The 23,598-nt window shown below is 37.1% G+C and overlaps 1 protein-coding gene across 3 annotated transcripts in view; it reads right to left on the reverse strand.

The window, feature by feature from the left end:
• Window positions 1-23,598, reverse strand: part of DYNC2H1 (dynein cytoplasmic 2 heavy chain 1) — a 395,598-nt gene that overhangs the window by 151,681 nt on the left and 220,319 nt on the right. For all 3 annotated transcript variants that reach the window (XM_043892886.1, XM_043892813.1, XM_043892970.1), the window contains 3 exons: window positions 9,751-9,911; window positions 6,527-6,652; window positions 2,750-2,860 (listed from right to left, as the gene is read on the reverse strand). In XM_043892886.1, the coding sequence (XP_043748821.1) occupies window positions 2,750-2,860; window positions 6,527-6,652; window positions 9,751-9,911 (398 nt within the window). The remainder of the gene's footprint in view (window positions 1-2,749; window positions 2,861-6,526; window positions 6,653-9,750; window positions 9,912-23,598) is intronic.

Here is a 23,598-nt window from a genome sequence, read left to right on the forward strand (position 1 = left end):
AAATCTAAAGAAAATATAAGGAAAAAAAGCAGGGAATTCAGTGATTAGAAAATAATTAATAAGAAAAAGTAAATCAGTAAGTATGACATTGATTATTTGTAATAAATTTTTAAAACAACCCATCAAAAAGAGAAGAGATAATAAAATGAATATTTAGCAATTTTTAAATACAATAATATGTGTGTGTACATATATGCACATATACAGTAATAATTTTGAACACAGTGAACTACACTATTTCTGGGAATAGTTAAAATCTTTTATACTGATTTAAGAAATACAAAAAAAAATCAGCAATAATTTAAATGAAACTGAAAATCTTCATAAATGTAGTCAAATTACTTGCTAGAAAAGGATACTGGAAGAGGCTGTACAATAATTAGCCTCCAACTAATAAAAATAAATGAAAAAAAAAAAACATTCAAGGAACCTCTGATATATTGCATGCATGCATGCTAAGCAGCTTCAGTCGCGTCCATCTCTGTTTGACCCTATGGACTGTAGCCTGCCAGGCTCCTCTGTCCATGGGATTCTCCAGGCAAGAATACTGGTATGGACTGCCATGCCTTCCTCCAGGAAATCTTCCCAGCCCAGAGGTTGAACCCATGACTCTTGCGTCTCCTGCATTGGCAGGCAGGTTCTTTACCATTAGCACCACCTGGGAAGACGTGATACATTAACTCTTCATTTATTGAAATATTACTGTATTCTTCCTACATGCCAGGTATTATATAAGTTTAAAAAAAAAAAAAAGGCAACAAAAACATAGCCCTTGCCTTTACAGCTTGTAAAATACAGTTCTTCAATATAGTTCAGTAGAAGAGTATACTGAGAGAGTGGCTGGAGAAGATTCTGGAACCGTTCTTTCTTATTAGACATTATAATTGACATTCATTCAATTAACATATTTTCAAGTATTAAATCATTTTTGCATTCTCTGGATTCTTAGCCATTTTCTTCCCTACACGAGATTTAACGCCTTCAGGTGAAAAACAGAAGTACTGATATAAAATAGCAAGTAGTTATAAACACTAATAAGACATTTTTCACCTGAAAAGAGATTATATTCTACAAATTGAGAGAAGATGGAAGTAGAACATTTCAAACTAGCTTTTTTTTAAAGTTTTAATTCAGTTTATTATTTTATTTATGATTTTTACCAGTTACATCATATGATTACTAACACATATAATTTTGGATATATCATGTTTAGGGGGGATCTGTCAAAACATGTTAGGAGGATGGATGGATGGATGGAAGAAAGGAAGGAAGCAAGAAAAAACAGAAGGAGACAAAGACTGAAAATCCAACTTATATATTTTGAAAAGCAAATGATAAGAAAAATGTATACCCAAGTACAAAAGAATGAAGTTGGACCCTTTACATCAAATACAAAAATTAACTCAAAATGGATGTAAGACCAAAACCTAAAACCTGAAACTACAAAATTTCTACAAGAAAACACAGAGAAAAGGCTTTATAACACTGGGTTTGGCAACGACTTTTTCTGGGATATGCCATGAAAAGCACAGGTAACAAAAGCAAAAACAGACAAATGAGACTATATCAAACTTAAAAATATCTATGCAGCTAAGAAAATAATCAACACAATTAAAAGGAAACCCTATGGAGTGAGAGAAAATATTTTTAAGCTATATACATGATAAGGGGTTAATATGCAGAATACCTAAGAAACTCGTAAAACTCAACAATAAAAAAATCCAATTAAAGATGGGCAAAGAATTGAATAGACATTTCTCCAAAGCAGATATACAAATAGCTAACAAGCATATACAAAGATGTTCAATAGCATTAAATTGCATAGAAATACAAATCAAAACCATAGTGAGTTACCACCTCACACTATTAGAATGGCCCCAGTAAAAACATAAAAACAGCAAATAACAAGTGTTGGTAAGGATGCAGAGAAATTGTATGCTATTGGTGGGAATGTTAAATGATACACCACAAGGAAACAATATGGATGTCCCTCAAAAAATCAAAAACAGGATTACCATGTGATCCAGAAACCCCACTTCTGGGTATATGTCCAAAAATACTGAAAATATGATCTTGAAGAGATATTTGCCCACCCATGTTCATTGTGACATTATTCATAATAGCCAACAGTTAGAAAATCTAAATGTTTGTGGATGAATGGATAAAGAAAATGTAGTACACACATACAATGGGATATGTATGGGATATGTATGGGATATGTAGTACACACATACAAAGGATTCAGCCTTAAATGAAAAGGAAATCCTGTCATGTGCCACAACGTGGATGAATCTTGAGGACATTATGCCAAGTAAAACAAGCGAGTTACCACAAGATAAATACTGCATGGTTCCACTTATGTGAGTTATCTAAAGCAGTCAAACTCATAGAAACAGAAAGCAGAACGCTGGCTGCGAGGGTCGAGGAGGAAGCAACAGGGAGCTGCTCTTCAGGAGATACAGGGTCAGTTTTGTGAGATGAAAAAATTCTAGAGACAAGTACATATGGTTAACACTACTGCACTGTACACTTGTAAATGGTTAAGACAGTGAACTGTATGTCTTTTACTACAACAAAAAACACAACATTAAATAATGTTTAAAAGAAAAATGTAAATGTATTTTTATAAATGTTGTATTAGAAGTTTTTGAATGTTTTGTATAGTAGACAGTTATCTACAGGACTTTAGAAGGCTTGAAAAGGTTACTTCACTTATACAACTAGTGATTCAACTTTTAAATCTTCATACCTCGTATGTTATCTTCAAACTTGACTGTAACAAAATTGGAGTAAAGTTGGGATGAACTTCTGCAGTGAGCCAAAGACGAAAGGTATCTTTAGGTTGAAGAGTATTCAATTCCTTGTTTTAAAGAACAAGAATAAAATTCTACTTAAATACACACACAAATTTCCATTTTATAAATAGATATACTATTAATAAGTAATTATCTTAATTAAATCTTTCTGTGACATTCTGATATGTTTCTTAATGTTCTGATTATATTCCCTTTAAATTTTCATCTTGTCTGTTTCTAGCTCAGTGTAACAGGCAAGAACTTGGATCTAGAACTGGGCAAACTGGATTGAAATCCAAATTCTGCCATTTACTTGCTGTGTGACTTTGGTGATTTATACTCTCTAAACAAGGATAATAACAGTACCTACCCTCATAGGATGGTGTAAAATACTTAAAATAGTGCCCAACACAGAGTAAATACAAAATAAATATTAGTTGCTATGACTATGCCTAAACTACAAGCCATCTTCAGGCCTTCAAGTCCTTACTGCTTCCATTCACACTTCCACAAAGTTATATAATGATATCAATTCCTTTTCAATACAATTTTTAGTATACCCTATTGCCTATAATACTCAAAATTCACCACTCAAATTCACTCAAATTCTTCTGCCCGTGCTGTATGCTTGAGTCACTTATTCAAATATTTGTCTCTCTGTCTTCATTCCTCAGATCCTTTCTGCCTGTTAGGTGAATCTAAAAATAACCTATAATTTATATCCACACAATTCATTCAAACTTCCCAAAAGAATAGCAAAACATTTAAAGAAATTATTTTAACTTTTATAATATGATCTACCCTATTATATGCTGCAAAAACTTATGCAGCTCAATACAAGGAAACCAAACAACCCAATCAAAACGTGGAAGACCTAAACAGACATTTCTCCAAAGAAGACATACAGGTGGACAATAAACACATGAAAAGATGCTCAATGTCACTCATTATTAGGGAAATTCAAATCAAAACTACAATGAGGTATCACCTCACATCACTTAGAATGGACAGCATCAAAAAAATCTACAAAAATAAATACTGGAGAGTGTGTGGGAAAAAGGCAATGCTCTTGCACTGTTGGTGGGAATGTAAATTGATACAGTCACTATGGATTTTAAGGAATCTCCACATTGTTCACCATAGAGAGAACTACCATATAACCTGGCAATTCCACAACTGTGCATACACCCTGAGAAAACCATAATTGAAAAAGACACATCTACACCAGTGTTCACTGAAGTACTATTTATACTAGCTAGGGCGTGGAAGCAACCTAGATCTCCACTGGCAGATGACTGGATAAAGAAGTTGTGGTACATATACACAATGGAATATTACTCAGCCATAAAAAAGGAACACAACTGAGTCAGTTCCAGTGAGGTAGCTGAATCTAGAGCCTGTTATACAGAGTGAAGTAAGAAAGAGAAAAACAAATTTTGTATATTAACACATACATACAGAATCTAGAAAAATGGTACTGATGAACCTATCTGCAGGGCAGGAATAGAGATGCAGACACAGAGAAGAGACTTTGGACCTAGCAGGGGAAGGAGAAGGTGGGACAAATTCACAGAGCACCATTGTCACAGATACGCTACCACGTGTAAGACAGACAGCGAGCGGGCAGCAAGGCTATGTAACACAGGGAGCCCAACCGCGTGCCCTGTGACAGCCGAGAGGTGGGCGGCACGGGCAGCGGTGCAGGGCAGCGGCTCATGGGGACTTGTGCCTGACTCGTGCTGAATGGCAGAAGCCAACACAACATTGTACAAGAGTTACTCTCCGATTAAAAATAAATGAAAAAGAAACAGACTCACAGACATAAAGAATCAGACCTGTGGCTGCCAAGCGGGAGGGAGAGAGAGAGAGACGGATGGGGACTTTGGGGCCAGTGCATGCAAACTACTGTATTTAGAACGGATAAACAACAAGGGCCTACCATACAGCACAGGGAACTGTATCTAATCTCCCGGGACAAATCGTGATGGAATGTATGCATGTACAACTGACTCACTCTGCTGTACCGCAGAAATTAGCACGTGTGGATAGAAACCAATGCAATACTGTAAAGCAATTATCCTTCAATTAAAAATAAATAAAGTTTTAAAAAGAAATTAGCACAACATCGTAAATCAGCTATACTTCAATTTATTTACTTCTCTGCAGAATAAAAAAAGTTCCAATTAAGATTTGCTTCCAAAATTATAACTGCAATTGTATTTTACATAGATTAATAGCTATCAATCTATTATTTGGAACAGGAAGCAGGATTCGAGTATTCACAAGTCTTCCTTATATGTTTTAAAACATATATCATTCATCACACATGAATTCTACATTTGATACATTAGTGTTACAAAAACCTGTAGGAATTACTTGAATATTTATATATACCTTCTTTTGACTATAAATAATGAGTCATCATGGTCTATCACTTCATTCACTCAATCATTAACTCATTCATCAAAGATTTATTTAATCTACCTATTTAACTACTTATTTTATCTAAATACATATTTTACATAGTTTAGGTAGCTTTTAACTACCTAATTTATATAGTTGCCAATTTATTTTCAACACATTATACAAATTTTCAACATATTACAACTAGGCTACAGCCTCCACTCTGCTCTGCTTGGCTCTATTCCTCCTGCCAGATTAATTTGATCAATTAATTAATTATTAAATCCCCTGCTAACAACCTCCTTTGATTCTGTGTCCTAGGACAAAAATTCTAAACACTTGTGCAGGATTTCCAGGGTATTCCATAACCTCGCCCCTTCCCAGCCATCTAACTCTATTGCCCACAGCACTCTGCTTGGCCTTCAGTACAGTTAAGGACATCTTCATTCTTTGTACTTGGAAGGCCCATCCCTGCCATTATGTCTCTACTTGTGCTGCTAGAATCAAGCACAAACTTTCTCCCCTACATTCAGCTAAATCCCATATGGCCATCAAGAAACATCTTGTCTTAGGAGTCATCTCTAACTACCTAAGACCATATTCATCTTACTTTAAAAAGTCCTAGACTTAATTCCAGGTTTGCATTTAAAACCGATCCATCAATTTGTTTTGTCTCAAGGTTATTTTCATGCTGGGGCCATTTTAGTTAAATAAAATGAACTGCTTAGTTAGATAAAATGTTTATTTAGTTAAATAAATATTTAAAAATTAATATAAAAAATAATATTAATAAATATTCAGTTAAATAAAATGCAAGCTGCTTGTTTATACCCCAGCCTCCTCAGCAGCGAGGAAGTCCTGCAGTTCCCTCTGACTCCTCTATATCTTTTCTCCCTACACAGACACAACAAAACAAAAGCATAAAGAGAATTTAATGTTAAAAACAGTCTTCTACAACTCTTGAAAGCATTGCCCTAATTTTCATCTGAAAGATTTCTCTAAGCCTCCCTTCAGTCCTAATTAATTTTTTGATTCTCCCTAAATGCCTTTTTTTTTCATTTATTTTTATTAGTTAGAGGCTGATTACTTTACAATACCTAAATGCCTTTTAAAAAGGAGACTTTAATAGATTTCTTACTAAACAAATCCATTTTGATTTGTACAAATGCACATATATTAAAGAAAACAGACTTTAAATGATTCCCCATCAAATATTAATTTCTTCAAAAACATAAATAATGCACAACATATCTTAATACTGCCTTTCCCTGGAGACTACTGAATTTAGTATGTGAGATACTATTTGGGCCACATTGATCTGAATCTACCTTTTCCAGAACTGGCAGCCAAGACACCACAAGATGTAAGTTCTTCAAACAGAGCCAGTCTCCACTGCGGGCACACTCTTTTAGCATTTGAACCGCTAAATCAGCTTGACCTTGGCCCATGGCAATCTGCAAAACAAAAACAAATAACAAAACTAAAAAAAAAAATTCTGATAACATGTTGTAACATGAGTTTCAAATTATCCTGCCATACATACTGAACTAACTCAAGTATTATAATAAGGCTTCTAAATTTTTACTAAGAAATATCAGACTCTGTTGCTGTTTATAACTGTCTTGCTTTTATCCTTACATCAATGGCAGATTTACAATATTCTTCTGTTTAGCAGAGATATTATTATTAGAAGTTTTCAAGTTACAGAATAAAGAATTATTCAACAGTGTTTTTGTTCCTCATCTCACTATTTCCTGCAATTCTTACTCTGAAACATGGGCCTTTAAAAAAAGATAATTTTTTGTGACTGTTGTTGAACTCCTTGAGGGATTAAACATTAACAATACCACTTCTTTGAATTTATTTTCTCTTTTAAAAAAACTTTCTCCAACGTTGCATATATTTGGCTCTCAAGCTACTTGGTCTACTGAACTGTGTATTTTCCCAAGCCCTTCATCATCTAGAAAATTCTAATATGTTGTTGGACCTCAAGACTCTACATTTAACCCTCTGTTTTTCTATCCATTTTTAGAGAGAGGAGGCAAAAAGAGGCGGAAGAGAGAGACATGAGAGAGGGAGGGGAGAAAAAGAGGAGAGGGGAGAGGAAGGGGAAAGGCGAACCTGATCTCACTGGCATTCCACTCCAGCACTCTGATCCCTATCGTCTGCCTGCACGCAGGACACTGACGCAGTCTGACAGGTTGCCTTCTGAAACAGAAAGCTTCCATGCAGAAGCCAGAAGGCCCCAGAAAACAAATTCAGTGTGTAAGATGTCCATATCTGAATGAACAGGTGACTGCCTGGTGGCCCAGGCAGTAAAGAACCCCCCTGCAGTGCACGAGTCCCAGGTTCGATCCCTGGGTCGGGAAGATCCCCTGGAGAAGGAAAGGGCAACCCACTCCAGTATTCTGGCCTGGAGAATGTCATGGACAGAGGAGCCTGGCTGCTTTAGTCCATGGAGTCACAGAGTTGGACACAACTGAGTGACTAGCACTAAGATTCTATAAAAAGTTTTAGTCAAGAATCTAAAGTGGTTACATGTTTAAACTCCTCGATCTGTTTTTTTATGGATAATTTATGTAATATTTATGTATCAGTACAGCTGTGTCTTTGTATATATGACAGATATACATGTATCCAGAGTCCTAGCTCAAATATTTTATTGAGTATGTGGTCAAAACACTTTGAAGAGAATTGTTACAGATTACTTCAAACCACAGTGATTTCTCTTTTCATAAAGAATACAAGACAGCCTTTCATTGTTTCTTAGATGACTTTTATTAAGTATTGATTTTGTTTTTCAACTAAAGTCTTAGAGTGGGAACCATGTGTCTTAATTCATTGCATACTAAAGCAGATAACGAACCATGTAATAGATACTAATATATATTTCTTTTTAATTTTCAAGATCTAACCTAGAACTAAGCAAATAGAATGGATAAAACAAACACTGGTTGAACTATTTAGATGCACATATTGGTTTGCCATTATTAAAATACAAAAATCCCCAAACGGAAGGCAAGTACAAGAAAATCAGAAGGGAAAAGAAATGTTTGCCAAACTGAAATGGTAGCTAAAAATAGGAACTCAGAATTTTCTATAAGGCATAAACTGTGTGAGAACAGCTTAAAGGTTCATGAATTCTTAGAAGAAAACATTTACTATAACAAAACACATTTAAAAAGCACAACAGGAAAGTGTCAGGAAGATGGTTAACCCCCACACAAAAAAGTAAGACACACCAGAGTTTGCTGAAATAAAAATTACTTTTTACATTAAGAATATATTATTATTCTTAGCATATATATTCAGCATAACAACAAAACTTTTAAAGTAACAAGAGATTTATGAATAACTATATCTGCATTTAAAGGTTTTACAATATTAAAAAATTATGCAACACAAAACTCTAGAAATTTACAAAGTCAAACTTACAATAAGTGTAAGTGGTTTTATCTTTTTGCCAAAATCAAAGCTAAGAGATACAGCCTGTAGAACAGAGCTCCCTTTCCCCAAGACATCTCACTGAAGCAAGACATCTCAACTGAATACTGTCCTAATATATTAAAACATTATAACCAGGATTGAAGGAAACTCCCTAGAGTTAGCGCAATGCCTAAGTGCAACTAAGCCAAACTCTCTGCTATTTGCTATCTTCTATTTATATTCCTCATTTTCAATTCATTCAAAACATTTCAAAACATTCTCTCTTTTCAATTTTTGGTTTCTTTCAAAGTAGTTTGCTTTCTTAATCATTATAAATTATTTTCCCAATGAAAAAGATTTATATTTTGACGTGAAAAATTGAGGGTAAATTAATACACTTTAAGATGTGTATGCAAACTGAGCTGAAAAAAGGTGCTAATCTGAATAAACTAAAACTCAGAATTTAGCTCAGGACAAAATCACATTAGACAAGTTTATTATCTTATTAGACTTCTGGAGTTCAGAATCCCACTAATCTATTGCTCTAAGGTGATACTACAGGGCTGTTCTTTCTAAGGGCTGTAGGAGAGACTCCTGTTATCTTTTCTACCTTCTACATTTCTTTGTTGTGGCCCCTTCTACCGTCTCCAAAGCCAGCAGCCTAGCATCTCCTCACTCTTTGACCTGTGCCTCATCACATCTGCCTCTTCCACCTTCCTTCTGCCTCTTCTACCTCCTTAAAAGCACCTTTATGATTATATTAGGCTCAACTGAATAATCTCTGATAACCTCTCCATCTCAAAATGCTTAACTTAATTATATTTGCAAAGTTCTTTCTTCCATGTAAAATAACAAATTCATGGGTCCTGGGGATCAGAATGTGGACAATTTTCAGGGACATTAGTTGCCCTACCATAAAAACAAAAAACTGTTTTACTAATACAGTCACGTATTCCAGTATTCTTGCCTGGCAAACCCCATGGACAGAGGAGCCTGGCAGGCTACAGTCCATGGGGTCACAAAGAGGAGGACAGACTGATTGGCTGAGAGCACACACAGACACACACACACACACAACAGGAAGATCAGTAGCTGGAGCAGAAACAGCAGAGCAATGTGCACTGACCTGGTGATAGCACTCTCCACTTCTCTCAGCGTTCGCAAGCTCCTGGAGCTCCTGAGAAGGATCAGCACCCGGGGAAATGATTATCAAGATGGGCTCAATTTCCAGTGTCTCTCTGTACAAACGCTTGAGATTTAGAGGAGGTGGAGACAACTCTTTTAGTCCTAAAAGATATATTAAACACATTAAAAATAAAGAGCAATGTAAACCAGAAAAAGTCTATTAAGACTAATTACATGAAACAGAGAATAACTAGGTGAACTACAATCCCATACGTATTAAAGTTTTTTTACTCTAAAATCATTCACAGACTAGTAAGAGCTAACATTTATTGAATGCCTAAAGTGCCAGGCATTTATCTAAATGCTTGATATCTATGATATCATCTAATCCTAAAAACAACGTTAAGGAGTAGGAACTCTAATCACCACACTCAACAGATGACGCACACAATCAGCATTGTGTTAATACATAATTCTCTCACTGAACCCAACAATTTTTCCATACAGGTTTTCATTCATTTATATGATAGCTGAGGGCCTACTCTGTGCCACAGATTTGGGGAATCAGATTTCCACAAGATCTGGTAAACAATATCACTGTCATGATAAAGGATAAAAACTTATTTCTTATGTCCATGCATTAAGAGGGAAGAAAAAGTTGTACAGAATGAAAAAATGCTTAGTCTGGAGACAGAAATATATAGATCTCAGTTCATGCTCATTAACTGTGATGCCATGCAAATCACTAAAATGTATTATCCCCTGATTTCCTCAATTGTAAAACAGGGATACAACAGTTCATAGGTCATTTGGGTGCAAAATAGGATACAAAATATAAACAGATTCCATTTATTCATCGTCTACTCTATGCTAAGCATACTCAAGGAAATTGAATGCCTTCCCAAAGACTACCCAGTTGCTAACTAACTGTATTCAAGATAACTGTATTCAATATAATTAATCTGTTCTTTTTTCTATTCTGAAGCTTTTCAAAAAATATAAAGTCCCATACACATAAGACCTCTTCTGCTAAAATGTTAATGTTTCCATTACTGTATTTAGTAAAAACCAAGCTAAAGACAACCGATTTTTTTTTTCCAATTTCTCCTTTATTTTTTTTTCCAGTGGGTTTTGTCATACATTGATATGAATCAGCCATAGATTTACACGTATTCCCCATCCCGATCCCCCCTCCCACCTCCCTCTCCACCCGATTCCTCTGGGTCTTCCCAGTGCACCAGGCCCGAGCACTTGTCTCATGCATCCAACCTGGGCTGGTGATCTATTTCACCATAGATAGTATAGATGCTGTTCTTTCGAAACATCCCACCCTCACCTTCTCCCACAGAGTTCAAAAGTCTGTTCTGTACTTCTGTGTCTCTTTTTCTGTTTTGCATATAGGGTTATCGTTACCATCTTTCTAAATTCCATATATATGTGTTAGTATGCTGTAATGTTCTTTATCTTTCTGGCTTACTTCACTCTGTATAATGGGCTCCAGTTTCATCCATCTCATTAGAACTGATTCAAATGAATTCTTTTTAATGGCTGAGTAATATTCCATGGTGTATATGTACCACAGCTTCCTTATCCATTCATCTGCTGATGGGCATCTAGGTTGCTTCCATGTCCTGGCTATTATAAACAGTGCTGCGATGAACATTGGGGTGCACATGTCTCTTTCAGATCTGGTTTCCTCAGTGTGTATGCCCAGAAGTGGGATTGCTGGGTCATATGGCAGTTCTATTTCCAGTTTTTTAAGAAATCTCCACACTGTTCTCCATAGCGGCTGTACTAGTTTGCATTCCCACCAACAGTGTAAGAGGGTTCCCTTTTCTCCACACCCTCTCCAGCATTTATTGCTTCTAGACTTTTGGATAGCAGCCATCCTGACTGGCGTGTAATGGTACCTCATTGTGGTTTTGATTTGCATTTCTCTGATAATGAGTGATGTTGAGCATCTTTTCATGTGTTTGTTAGCCATCTGTATGTCTTCTTTGGAGAAATGTCTGTTCAGTTCTTTGGCCCATATTTTGATTGGGTCATTTATTATTCTGGAATTGGGCTTCAAGAGTTGCTTGTATATTTTTGAGATTAGTCCTTTGTTTGTTTCTTCATTTGCTATTATTTTCTCCCAATCTGAGGGCTGTCTTTTCACCTTACTTATAGTTTCCTTTGTAGTGCAAAAGCTTTTAAGTTTCATTAGGTCCCATTTGTTTAGTTTCGCTTTTATTTCCAATATTCTGGGAGGTGGGTCATAGAGGATCTTGCTGTGATTTATGTCGGAGAGTGTTTTGCCTATGTTCTCCTCTAGGAGTTTTATAGTTTCTGGTCTTACATTTAGATCTTTAATCCATTTTGAGTTTATTTTTGTGTATGGTGTTAGAAAGTGTTCTGGTTTCATTCTTTTACAAGTGGTTGACCAGTTTTCCCAGCACCACTTGTTAAAGAGGTTGTCTTTTTTCCATTGCATATCCTTGCCTCCTTTGTCAAAGATAAGGTGTCCATAGGTTCGTGGATTTATCTCTGGGCTTTCTATTCTGTTCCATTGATCTATATTTCTGTCTTTGTGCCAGTGCCATACTGTCTTGATGACTGTGGCTTTGTAGTAGAGTCTGAAGTCAGGCAGGTTGATTCCTCCAGTTCCATACTTCTTTCTCAAGATTACTTTGGCTATTCGAGGTTTTTTGTATCTCCATACAAATTGTGAAATTATTTGTTCTAGTTCTGTGAAAAATACCGTTGGTAGCTTGATAGGGATTGCATTGAATCTATAGATTGCTTTGGGTAGAATAGCCATTTTGACAATATTGATTCTTCCAATCCATGAATATGGTATGTTTCTCCATCTGTTTGTGTCCTCTTTGATTTCTTTCATCAGTGTTTTATAGTTTTCTATGTATAGGTCTTTGTTTCTTTAGGTAGATATACTCCTAAGTATTTTATTCTTTTTGTTGCAATGGTGAATGGTATTGTTTCCTTAATTTCTCTTTCTGTTTTTTCATTGTTAGTATATAGGAATGCAAGGGATTTCTGTGTGTTAATTTTATATCCTGCAACTTTACTATATTCATTGATTAGCTCTAGTAATTTTCTGGAAGAGTCTTTAGGATTTTCTATGTAGAGGATCATGTCATCTGCAAACAGCGAGAGTTTCCCTTCTTCTTTTCCTATCTGGATTCCTTTTACTTCTTTTTCTGCTCTGATTGCTGTGTCAAAAACTTCCAACACTATGTTGAATAGTAGTGGTGAGAGTGGGCACCCTTAAGACAACCGATTTTAAATAAAAATTAAAAATATACATGTCTGAACTGAGCTAAAAAGACTATGACACAGAGTTTAAAAATAGAGGATTAGAATGTAACAGAATGAGTACAGAGAAAGGAAGCCTTCCTTATACCTTCTACAGTAGAAAGGAATAGATAATATTGCACCTCAGAATTCCTAAATATAGCAGGAAAAGATATTATTAGGGACTTCTGTAATATTCACTTTAAAATATGAGGTTGATGCCACCAAAATGGGCTAAAACAGGCATTTCTAGATGACCATCCTGAAAAAACAAATTTCACACCTGAACTACTCCCTTCTAGTCTTCACAACAGCAACCAATAATATGAAGAAAGGATTCTCAAAGACATAAATATTCCTAATACTAGGTGAAATCTACCCTAAAAATGGATCAATTGCTTCTAGAGGTATATTTTATGAATTTTGCTTTTAACTAAACTTACATTGGTAACACTCATCCTTTCTAACAGAAAAGAATTCTTATATACTTGTAGCAATGTAATAAGCATTTTTATCTATTCAAATATTCATTTACTTATTCATAAACTCTCATAAGCACTCTAGGCCAACCAAGTGTATTGTGATGAGATAAAATGCATCAAAAGTCTTTAAAATGCACACTGCCTTTGACTCAGAAATTTAAGTTACAATTAAGTTAAAAAATAATTCAGACTATGAATGTAGAAGTATGCAAAAGAATTTTCATTTTAGCTGCTCATTTTAGTTTGAAAAGCTGGGAGAAATAAATTGTTTTAAAGAACAGTAGTCTGAATGAGTAATTTCTGAATGATATAACAGAAGTTACAAAAATGGTGAAGTAAAAGATAATTCACTTAAAAGCAGATTAGCAATGCTTGAAGAGAGCATCCTAGGATGCTCTCAATCCTTCTCAAGTTGCTTTCTGCAGCTTCCTTGGTGGTGCAGTGGATAAGAACCCACCTGCCAGTGTAGGGGAAAGGGGTTCAGTACCTGGTTTGGGAAGACAACACATGCTTCAGGGCAACTAAGCCAATACACCACAACTACTGAAGCCTATGCGCCCTGGAGCTGGAGCTCCGCAACAAACCCATGCACCACAATGAAGAGCAGTCCCACTCACTGCAATAGATAAAGCCCTCACACAACAGTGAGGACCCAATGCAGCCAAAATAAATTAATTCAGTCAGTTCAGTTCAGTCACTCAGCCATGTCTGACTCTTTGAAACCCCATGGACTGCAGCACGCCAGGCCTCCCTGTCCATCACCAACTCCCAGAGTTTACTCAGTCTCACGTCCATTCAGTAGGTAATGCCATTCAACCATCTTATCTTCTGTCTTTCCCTTCTCCTCCTGCCTTCAACCTTTCCCAGCATCAGGGTCTTTTCCATGAATCAGTTCTTTGCATCAGGTGCCCAAAGTACTGGAGCTTGAACTTCAGCATCAGTCCTTCCAATGAACATTCAGGACTGATTTCCTTTAGGATGGACTGGTTGGATCTCCTTGCAGTCCAAGCGACTCTCAAGAGTCTTCTCTAACACTACAGTTCAAAAGCATCAATTCTTTGGTGCTCAGCTTTCTCTATAGTCCAACTCTCACATCCATACATGACTACTGGAAAAACCACAGCTTTGATTAGACGGACCTTTGTTGGCTAAGTAATGTCTCTGCTTTTTAACATGCTGTCTAGGTTGGTCATAGCTTTTTTCCCAAGGAGCAAGAGTATTTTTTAATTTCATGGCTGCAGTCACCATCTACAGTTTTTTGGAGCACAAGAAAATATAGTCTCTCACTGTTTCCATTATTTCTCCATCTATTTGCCATGAAGTCATGGGACCAGATGCCATGATACATCTTTTGAATGTTGAGTTTTAAGTCAGCTTTTTCACTCTCCTCTTTCACTTTCATCAAGGGTCTCTTCAGTTCTTCTTCACTTTCTGCCATAAGGGTGGTGTCATCTGCATATCTGAGGTTATTGATATTTCTCCCAGCAATCTTCATCCAGCCCACATTTCACATGATGTGCTCTACATATAAGTTCAACAAGCAGGGTGACAGTATACAGCCTTGATGTGCTCCTTCACCAATTTGGAATCAGTCCATTGTTCCATGTCTGGCTTTAACTATTGCTTCTTAAATTGCATAAAGATTTCTCAGGAGGCAGGTAAAGTGGTCTGTATCCCCATCTCTTTAAGAATTTTCCACAGTTTGTTGTGATCCACACAGTCAAAGGCTTTAGTGTAGTCAATAAGCAGAAGCAGATGTTTGTCTGGATTTCTCTTGCTTTTTCTATACCAATGGATGTTGGCAATCTGATCTCTGGTTCCTCTGCCTTTTCTAAATCCAGCTTGAATATCTGGAAGTTCTCGGTTAACATACTGTTGAAGCCTGACTTGGAGAATTTTGAGCATTACTTTGCTAGCGTGTGAGATGAGTGCAATTGTGCGGTAGTTTGAACATTCTTTCGCATTGCCTTTCTTTGGGATTGGAATGAAAATTGACCTTTTCCAGTCCTGTGGCCACTGCTGAGTTTTCCAAATTTGCTGGCATATTGAGTGCAGCACTTTCACAGCATCATCTTTTAGGATTTGAAATAGCTCAGCTGGAATTCTATCACCTCCACTAGCTTTGCCCACTTGACCTTGCATACCAGGATGTCTGGCTTTAGGTGACTGATCAGACCACTGTGGTTATCTGGGTCATCAAGATCTTTTATGGATAGTTCTTCTGCGTATTCTTGCCACCTATCCTTAATATCTTCTGCTTCTGTTAGGTCCATACTGTTTGTGTCCTTTATTGTGCCCATCTTTGCCTGAAAATTCCCTTGGTATGTCTAACTTTCTTGAAGTGATCTCTGGTCTTTCCCATTCTATTGTCTTCCTCTATTTCTTTGCATTGATCATTGAGGAAGGCTTTCTTATCTCTCCTTGTTGTTCTTTGGAACTCTGCATCCAGGTGGGTGATTTACTGCAGCTTCTAAATCAGCATTTGCTGCTGTACTCTGCACATTTATGTTCTAAGGTTAGCCTCTTTCCTTAAAGTTCATTAACCGTTCTCTGCTAGCTTCACACTGCTCTCCTGCAGCATCCTCCTCTCTCTCAGCCTTCACAGAATTGAAGGGAGTTGGGGTGTCTCTTCAGATTATTGCTGCTTAGTCACTAAGTTGTGTGTGACTCGTTGTGACCCCACGGACTACAGTTGGCCAGGCTCCTTCCTCTGTGCTTGGGATTTCCCAGACAGGAATACTGGAGTAGGCTGCCTTTCCTTCTCCAGGGGATCTTCCCGACCCAGAGACTGAACTCAAGTCTCCTGCACCTGCAGACGGGCACCTGACTCGTGAGCCAGCAGGGAAGCCTTCTCCTGTTTAGGTTTCAGCTAAAGAGAATGTCGTGGCTGATCTGGTCCATAAAGACCTTTAAAACTCCCTCCATATCAATAAGAAGACTGTCTCACTTTCTTATCAACCACGTGTTCACTGGAATAGCACTTTTTACAAAACATTTTCCTTGGTATTGGGGTATTGCTGATTAGCCGTACTGTGACAGTTTCCAGTGAACAGCGAGGGGACTCAGTCACACACACACACACCATCCTTTCTCCCCCAACCCCCACGCCATCCGGTCCGCCACGCAACACTGCGCAGAGCTGCATGTGCTATGCAGTAGGTCCTTGCTGGTTACTCATCTTATACACAAAGCAGTCTGCACACGGTGATACCACAGTCCCTGACTGCCCTTTCCTCCAGCAGCCATGAGCTCGCTCTCAAGTCTGTGAGCTGGAGGAGCACTTTTAGTTTCCTTCAAGACCTGTTCTTCTGTAACCACAACTTGGCTAACCATTTGGCACACGAAGCCTAGCTTTCAGTCTGTCTCAGCTTTGGACATGACTTCCTCACTAAGCTTAATGAGAGACGTGTGACCCTTTGCCTTGAGGCCGTTTTAGTGTTATTAACTGAACTAATTTAAATTTGTTGTCTCAGGAAACAGGGAGGCCTGAGGAGAGGAGGAAACATCAGAAGAGAGCCGGGCATCAGAGCAGTCAGAACACACATGACAGTTATTACTCAAGTTCAACAGCTCATGTGAGTGTTATTTGGCACCTCAAAAATAATTACAAGACTAACAGCAAAAATGACTGACCACAGATTACTATAACAAACAATAATGAAGCTTGAAATACTGTGAGAGTTACTAAAATGGAACACAAAGACACAAGTTGCACAAATGTTGTTTGAAAAATGGTGCCGAAAAAGTTGCTTGACACAAGACTGCCACAACCTTCAATTTGTAAAAACTATAGTATTTGCATGCAGGCACGCTCAGTGGCTCCAGTCGTATCTGACTCTTTGTGACTCTACGGACTGTAGCCCACCAGACTCCTCTGTCCATGGGGTTCTCCAGGGAAGAATACTGGAGCAGGTTGCCACGCCCTCCCTCAGGGGCTCTTCCCTGCCCAGGGATCGAACCCAAGTTTCTGACATCTCCTGAATGGGCAGGTGGGTTCTTTAACAGTAGTGCCACCTGGGAAGCCAAAGTGCAATAAAACAAGGTATGCCTGTAGTGGGGCTCCCCAGGTGGCACTAGGGGTAAAGAAAATGCCTGCCAGTGCAGGTAGACGTAAGAGACAAGAGTTCGATCCCTGGGTCGGGAAGATCCTCTGGAGGCAGGCATGGCAACCCACTCCAGTGTTCTTGCCTGGAGAATCCCATGGACAGAGGTGCCTGGCGGGCTACAGTCCATGGGGTGGCAAAGAGTCAGACACGACTGAAGTGATAGAGCATGCACGCACACATGCCCATATTGACTAAACATGTGTTTTATTTGGAAAATACATGAAATACAGAAATTATCTTTAAAAAGTGAAAATAGTTCTCATATCATTTCTTTATTTAACAAATACAGACTTTAAACTCCATGAGGCAGGAATTATATCTGTTTTTCTCACCATTTTGAATCTGGAGCCAAGTATAAATGAAATTATTATTTCTAATGTTAAGGATAAATATATGTGCATTAATTCATTTTATACAATGAACTGTCAAAAAACTGGAACATTTTAAATTAGAGAAAAAACTCATGAGAAATATTTTACCATTTAAGATAACACAAAAAAAAAAAAAAAAGATAACACAGGTGACACTCATTACTGGGAATTGCATGTTAGCCATTCCACTCACAAAACTCCAATAAAAACCACATGGCATTTCATATGAACCTAGTTTTATTAATTGGGTTTTAATAACCCAATTAATTTTGACTCATGATAGCATTTGAACTGTCAGTGTCAATCATTCAAAACTATTCAGTAACAGTAAAAAGCCAAAAATGTTCATTGCATTGTCAATTTTGATAGTGTAGAACTACTTGTAAATCATTGGGGTCTTATATTTTGACCTTGACAGTTAAAATATACAAATTCTTCCAAAAGAAAAAAGGAACTAAAAATAAGTCAAAGAAATCACTTTAACCTTCATTGTATTTTATTTACTGAGATAAAATATTAAGAAATTTAAAAATAAATAATTTGCAATTTAAAAAGTAAAGAATATTACTCCTGTAATTTTCAGGTACAGGTAAAGAAAAGAGTAAAGTAAGTAAAGAGTAAAGAAACTAAAGAAAGCAGCAAATTAATATCAAACTATTTTAAGTAGTAAGTATAACTGATTCACTCTTTCTCATTCATCTCATTCTCCCTAAAAGACAAGAAAATTACTCTTCCTTTAATAGAGAGAAAAGACAACTAAAAAATGTAACATAAATATCAAGAAAAAGAAGGAAAATCAACGACCACTATCTAACCTAATACACATCAACCAATTAAATGGGAAGACAATCTCTAGAAATGGAATAACACTCAAGCCAGGAAACAAACAAAAAATGTCAAACATTTTGTGGCAGTAAAATTCCAAAAATATTCAAGATTCTACCCTCAGTTGTTCAATCAAACACTAACCTAGGTACTCCTGTCAAAGGATTTTGCAGATGTAACTAAGGTTATGGATCTTAAAATAAGATTATCCTGGATTAGCCAATGCTGCCAATTTAATCATTTAAGCCTTGGAAAGCAGAAAACTTTCTCCAGCTGAAAGTCAGAGAGATGAGGCCTGAAGGAGGAGCTGGAAGATGAGGCAGAGGGGCGGTCAGAGAGGTGAAGCGGAGGGTAAATCGTTCTCCACTGCTGGCCATGAAGAAGGAAGGAGGGGCACAGAGCCAATCAAAGAATGCAAGAAGCTTCTAAAACCTGAGACAGGCTTCTACAACCTCCAAATGACAGAAACAACCTTGACTCTCCAACTGCATGGGACAAATTCAGCTGAATGAGTTTGGAAATGGATTCTTCCCAGAACTTCCCAGTAAGAGTCCAAGTGACCAACACCTGGATTTAACCCTGTGCGACTTGGATCAGAGAAACCAGGAGTGCCTACCAGACTTATGACCCACACAACTAGGAGATAACAAATGGGGGTTGTTCTAAGCTGCCAACTTGTGGTAACTTTGTTACCGCAGCAATAGAAATGAACAAATATTTCCTAATGCCAGTGAATAAGAGTAGAGGAGTGTAAACCTAGGGAAAGTTTCAAGGCCCAAAAAGAAGTTTTGATGAAGAAACTTCTGCATCATCTGTGAACACATCTCTTTAATACCTTAATACAGACAGCATGGTGTTGTACTCAGAATAGTTATTAAATCAGAATTACAGAAGTTAGAATATCTGCATCTGACAACTGCTATTTTTAAAAAGTAATGCAGTAGACTGTGCTAGTATACAAGGCTTGGTCTGCAGGATTATATTGAAGCTGGGAGGCCCTACATTAAAGCAGCATGCCTGAAGTTTTAGGGATTGCTCTGCTAACTTAAATCCTCAAAGCAAAACTACTTTCATAAGTGCATCTTTATAAGTTACTATTTTAAAGTTTATAGATTATAAAGAGGATTGCTAAAACTTAATAAAAATTTTTCCATATGAATGATGCTCGAGAAATTACACTTGAAATCAAACCTCTAAAATTTGATTAAAAAGATAAGTGTTTGTCATTTTTCAGCAGTATGAACTTTTAAAACTTATTCATGAAATAAAGTGCCCCATTTTATATAAAAACTGCATTAATAAAACCACTTGACCAAATAGTCACCCAGCCATACACCAGTATATATAACTTTTGCTTAGAAATAGAGTATAACTTTAGAAGTATATTAAACTTTCAAAGAATTTGAATATGTGAATATTATGAGGTTTTTCAATTAATGTCATTAAAACTTAAATATCATTTAACCTAGAGATGGCATAGTACAATACAGAAGTACTCCGGAGGATAGACAGGGGGTCAAATGACAGACTCAGTGAGAAAGGTCACGTGCCTTGTGGCACAAAGAGGATATTTTCAATGACTAAACGGGTGAGGAAAGAAGAGTCTACTGAGAACCTTTCTGCAATTGCCTCATTTTACTTGCATTTCACTTATACAAACATACAGAAAGTGCATAAATGAGCAAGAAATATGCTAGTTAGTGTTATGAAGTGGGTAAAGAATTAAAGCAGGTAGATGTGTTGGTACTGATTAGATGACGCAGAAAAGCCTCTCTGAAAATGTTAACATTTGAATGATACAGAGGAGACAATCATTTAAAAAGAAAGAAAAAAAACAGCAAGTAGACAGGACAACTAAGATCAAGGCATCACTTCATGACAAATAGATGGGGAAACAATGGAAACAGTAAGAGACTTTATGTTGTTGGGCTCCAAAATCACTGCAGATGGTGATTGCAGCCATGAAACTAAAAGACACTTGCTCCTTGGAAGAAATGCTATGACCAACCTAGACAGCATATTCAAAAGCAGAGACATTACATTGCCAAAAAACGTTTGTCTAGTCAAAGCTATGGTTTTTCCAGTGGTCATGTGTGGATGTGAGAGTTGGACCATAAAGAAAGCTGAGCACTGAAGAATTGATGCTTTTGAACTGTGGTGTTGGAGGAGACTCTTGAGAGTCCCTTGGACTGCAAGGAGATCCAACCAGTCCATCCTAAAGGAGATCAGTCCTGAATGTTCATTGGAAGGACTGATGCTGAAGCTGAAACTCCAATACTTTGGCCACCTCATGCGAAGAGTTGACTCATTTGAAAAGACCCTGATGCTGGGAAAGACTGAAGGCAGGAGGAGAAGGGGATGACAGAGGATGAGATGGCTGGATGGCATCACTGACTCAATGGACATGAGTTTGAGTAGGCTCCGGGAGTTGGTGATAGACAGGGAGGCCTGGTGTGCTGCAGTTCATGGGGTTGCAATGAGTTGAACATGACTGAGTGACTGAACTAAACTGAACTGATTTATAACTCTTACAGGAGCCAGATTCTCAAAATGTACTTTAATGGCTCAACTATTACTTAAATATGAAAATCAGCTACAACAGATCATATGTAATTTGACTATGATGGGTACCTATTGTTTTGTACCTGCAACCCTTCCTCTCATTTCTGAGTACAGCCCCACTCTACCTGTGACTTCTTTGGAGAAAAATCCTGTTTCAGATATTACTGGTGCAATTAGCTGCAGAAGTGAATATGTTACCCAGGCAAGCAAATCAGAGTCCTTCTGTAGAGTTTTTTACAATAAAATTTGTAGAGAAAGTTTTCTTTCACTACAAGCTTTAAACTACATGCTAGGGTATCAGTAGCCTTATCCTTCAGCATATATATGAACCATGAGACTAAGGGCAACACATAAACAGGAATCAGAGAGCCTAAGAAAAAGGAAGAGACAAAGATGGGGAGAGAGAGAAGGGGGTAGAGAAGTGCAGAGAGAAACTACAAGGCTGGAACCTAGGAAGGAAACCTCCACTGTTATCTGAGTCCATGAAACCAACTGGCCCAGAACCACCCCTACTTTTTTCTAACCAAGAGTTAGGTGGATAAACACTCTATCAGACATGAGTAAAAATTACCTAGCAAATAAACATTCAACAGGGATGCATAAATAGGGATATTTTCTCTCCATGATAAACAAAAGGAAAGCAAGAAGTATATCCATAGACATATTTTGACATACTCTTCACTAACCAGACAAGTGACCATTCTAAATGGAGCCTCAAAAATATTTTGTGTGCATATGTGTGAACATGTGTGCAAGTATACCCACAGGGATAAAGGACATCTTGCCAAAACAGAAAATAGCCATTAGGTGAAACATTGGGTTAGTAAGCATAATGGGCTGAAATGTAGCCCCCCAAAAGTGACATGCTGAAGGTGTAACCTCAGGACCCCAGAAGATGACCTGATTGGAAACAGGGTCATTGTAGATATAGTTAGTTAACTTCAGATGAGTTCAGACTGGACTAAAGTGAACTCCCAATTAAATACAACTGCTTTCCCTACAGGAAGACAGCTGTGTGAATTCTGAAACACACAGGGCAAATGTCAAGTGATAAAGAAAACAAATACTCAAATGATACACCCTTACACGCCAAGGAACACGGAAGATTGCAAGCAAACCACCAGGATCTGTGAAGAGGCAAGGAAGGATCCTCTACAGGCTTCAGAGGGAACGTGGCCTTGCCAAAGTCTTGATTTTAGACTTCTAACTTCCACCACACATGTCTGTTGTTTTAATCCACCCCGCCTGTGGTTCTGAGGGCAGCCCTGGAAAACTGACACGGGGAAGAGTGGAAATGGAGGTGCATATGGAAAAACCTCATCCAAGGGTGAGGTAGACTTTTTATGTTAGCATCTGCCAAGAACATCTCTCTAAACTGAGTATAAATTTTGAGTCCTTCAGTACTTAAAGAGCACAGACTTTGGAACTGGGTTTGAATTCTGTCATTTAGTTGTGTGATCTTGTTTCCTCATTTTTAAATGGATATAAAAATAGCCTCTCATATGGTTGCTGTGAGGATTAAGTTATACAGCACTTAAGACTAATACCTGGCATATAGTAAGAGCTATTAAAATATTAGCCATAATTATTATTGTTATAAACATTCATGTTTAATGAAAGAATGAGTTCACTAGGGCAAAATTAATCCTTTGAGTGAAGAGATAATTTTTCAAAATAATACCCTGATATATCTGAATATAATAGTTTTACATATTAAAAACAGAATGATTATTTGGTACTGTGAACTTTTTCAGTGATAAGCATGGAAGGCCCAGTATATTTTTCAATTTCATAAAACACTGTGCTAGCTTATTTATATGAGAAATTCAAATATAGAGAAAACATGCATATGTTAGGTTTACTTGATTGAAATATACATAAGCTTTGATTAAACACAGTTTATATATAATATTTCATATAAATTATTTGGAAAAAGTAAATATAAATGAAGAATTTCTAGAAAAAATTGTCAGCATACTATTTTAATTGTGCCAACATATTTCCAACATAAATCTAAAACTTCCTGTGGTTTAGAATAACAAAAATCCATTATCCTTGGATGACTGTGAGCTTCAAGTAAAATTCTTTTCATATTCTCCTTGACACAGTTTTTCCAAACTTTTCTAGTACAAATGTTAATATGGTATGCTATTTTCAAATGAGTGATAACTTTAAATGCTTCCTTTAAGACTAATTAAAAGGCTTAACAAAT

This window comes from Cervus elaphus, chromosome 1, assembly GCF_910594005.1.
Source record: "Cervus elaphus chromosome 1, mCerEla1.1, whole genome shotgun sequence".
NCBI lineage: Eukaryota > Metazoa > Chordata > Mammalia > Artiodactyla > Cervidae > Cervus > Cervus elaphus.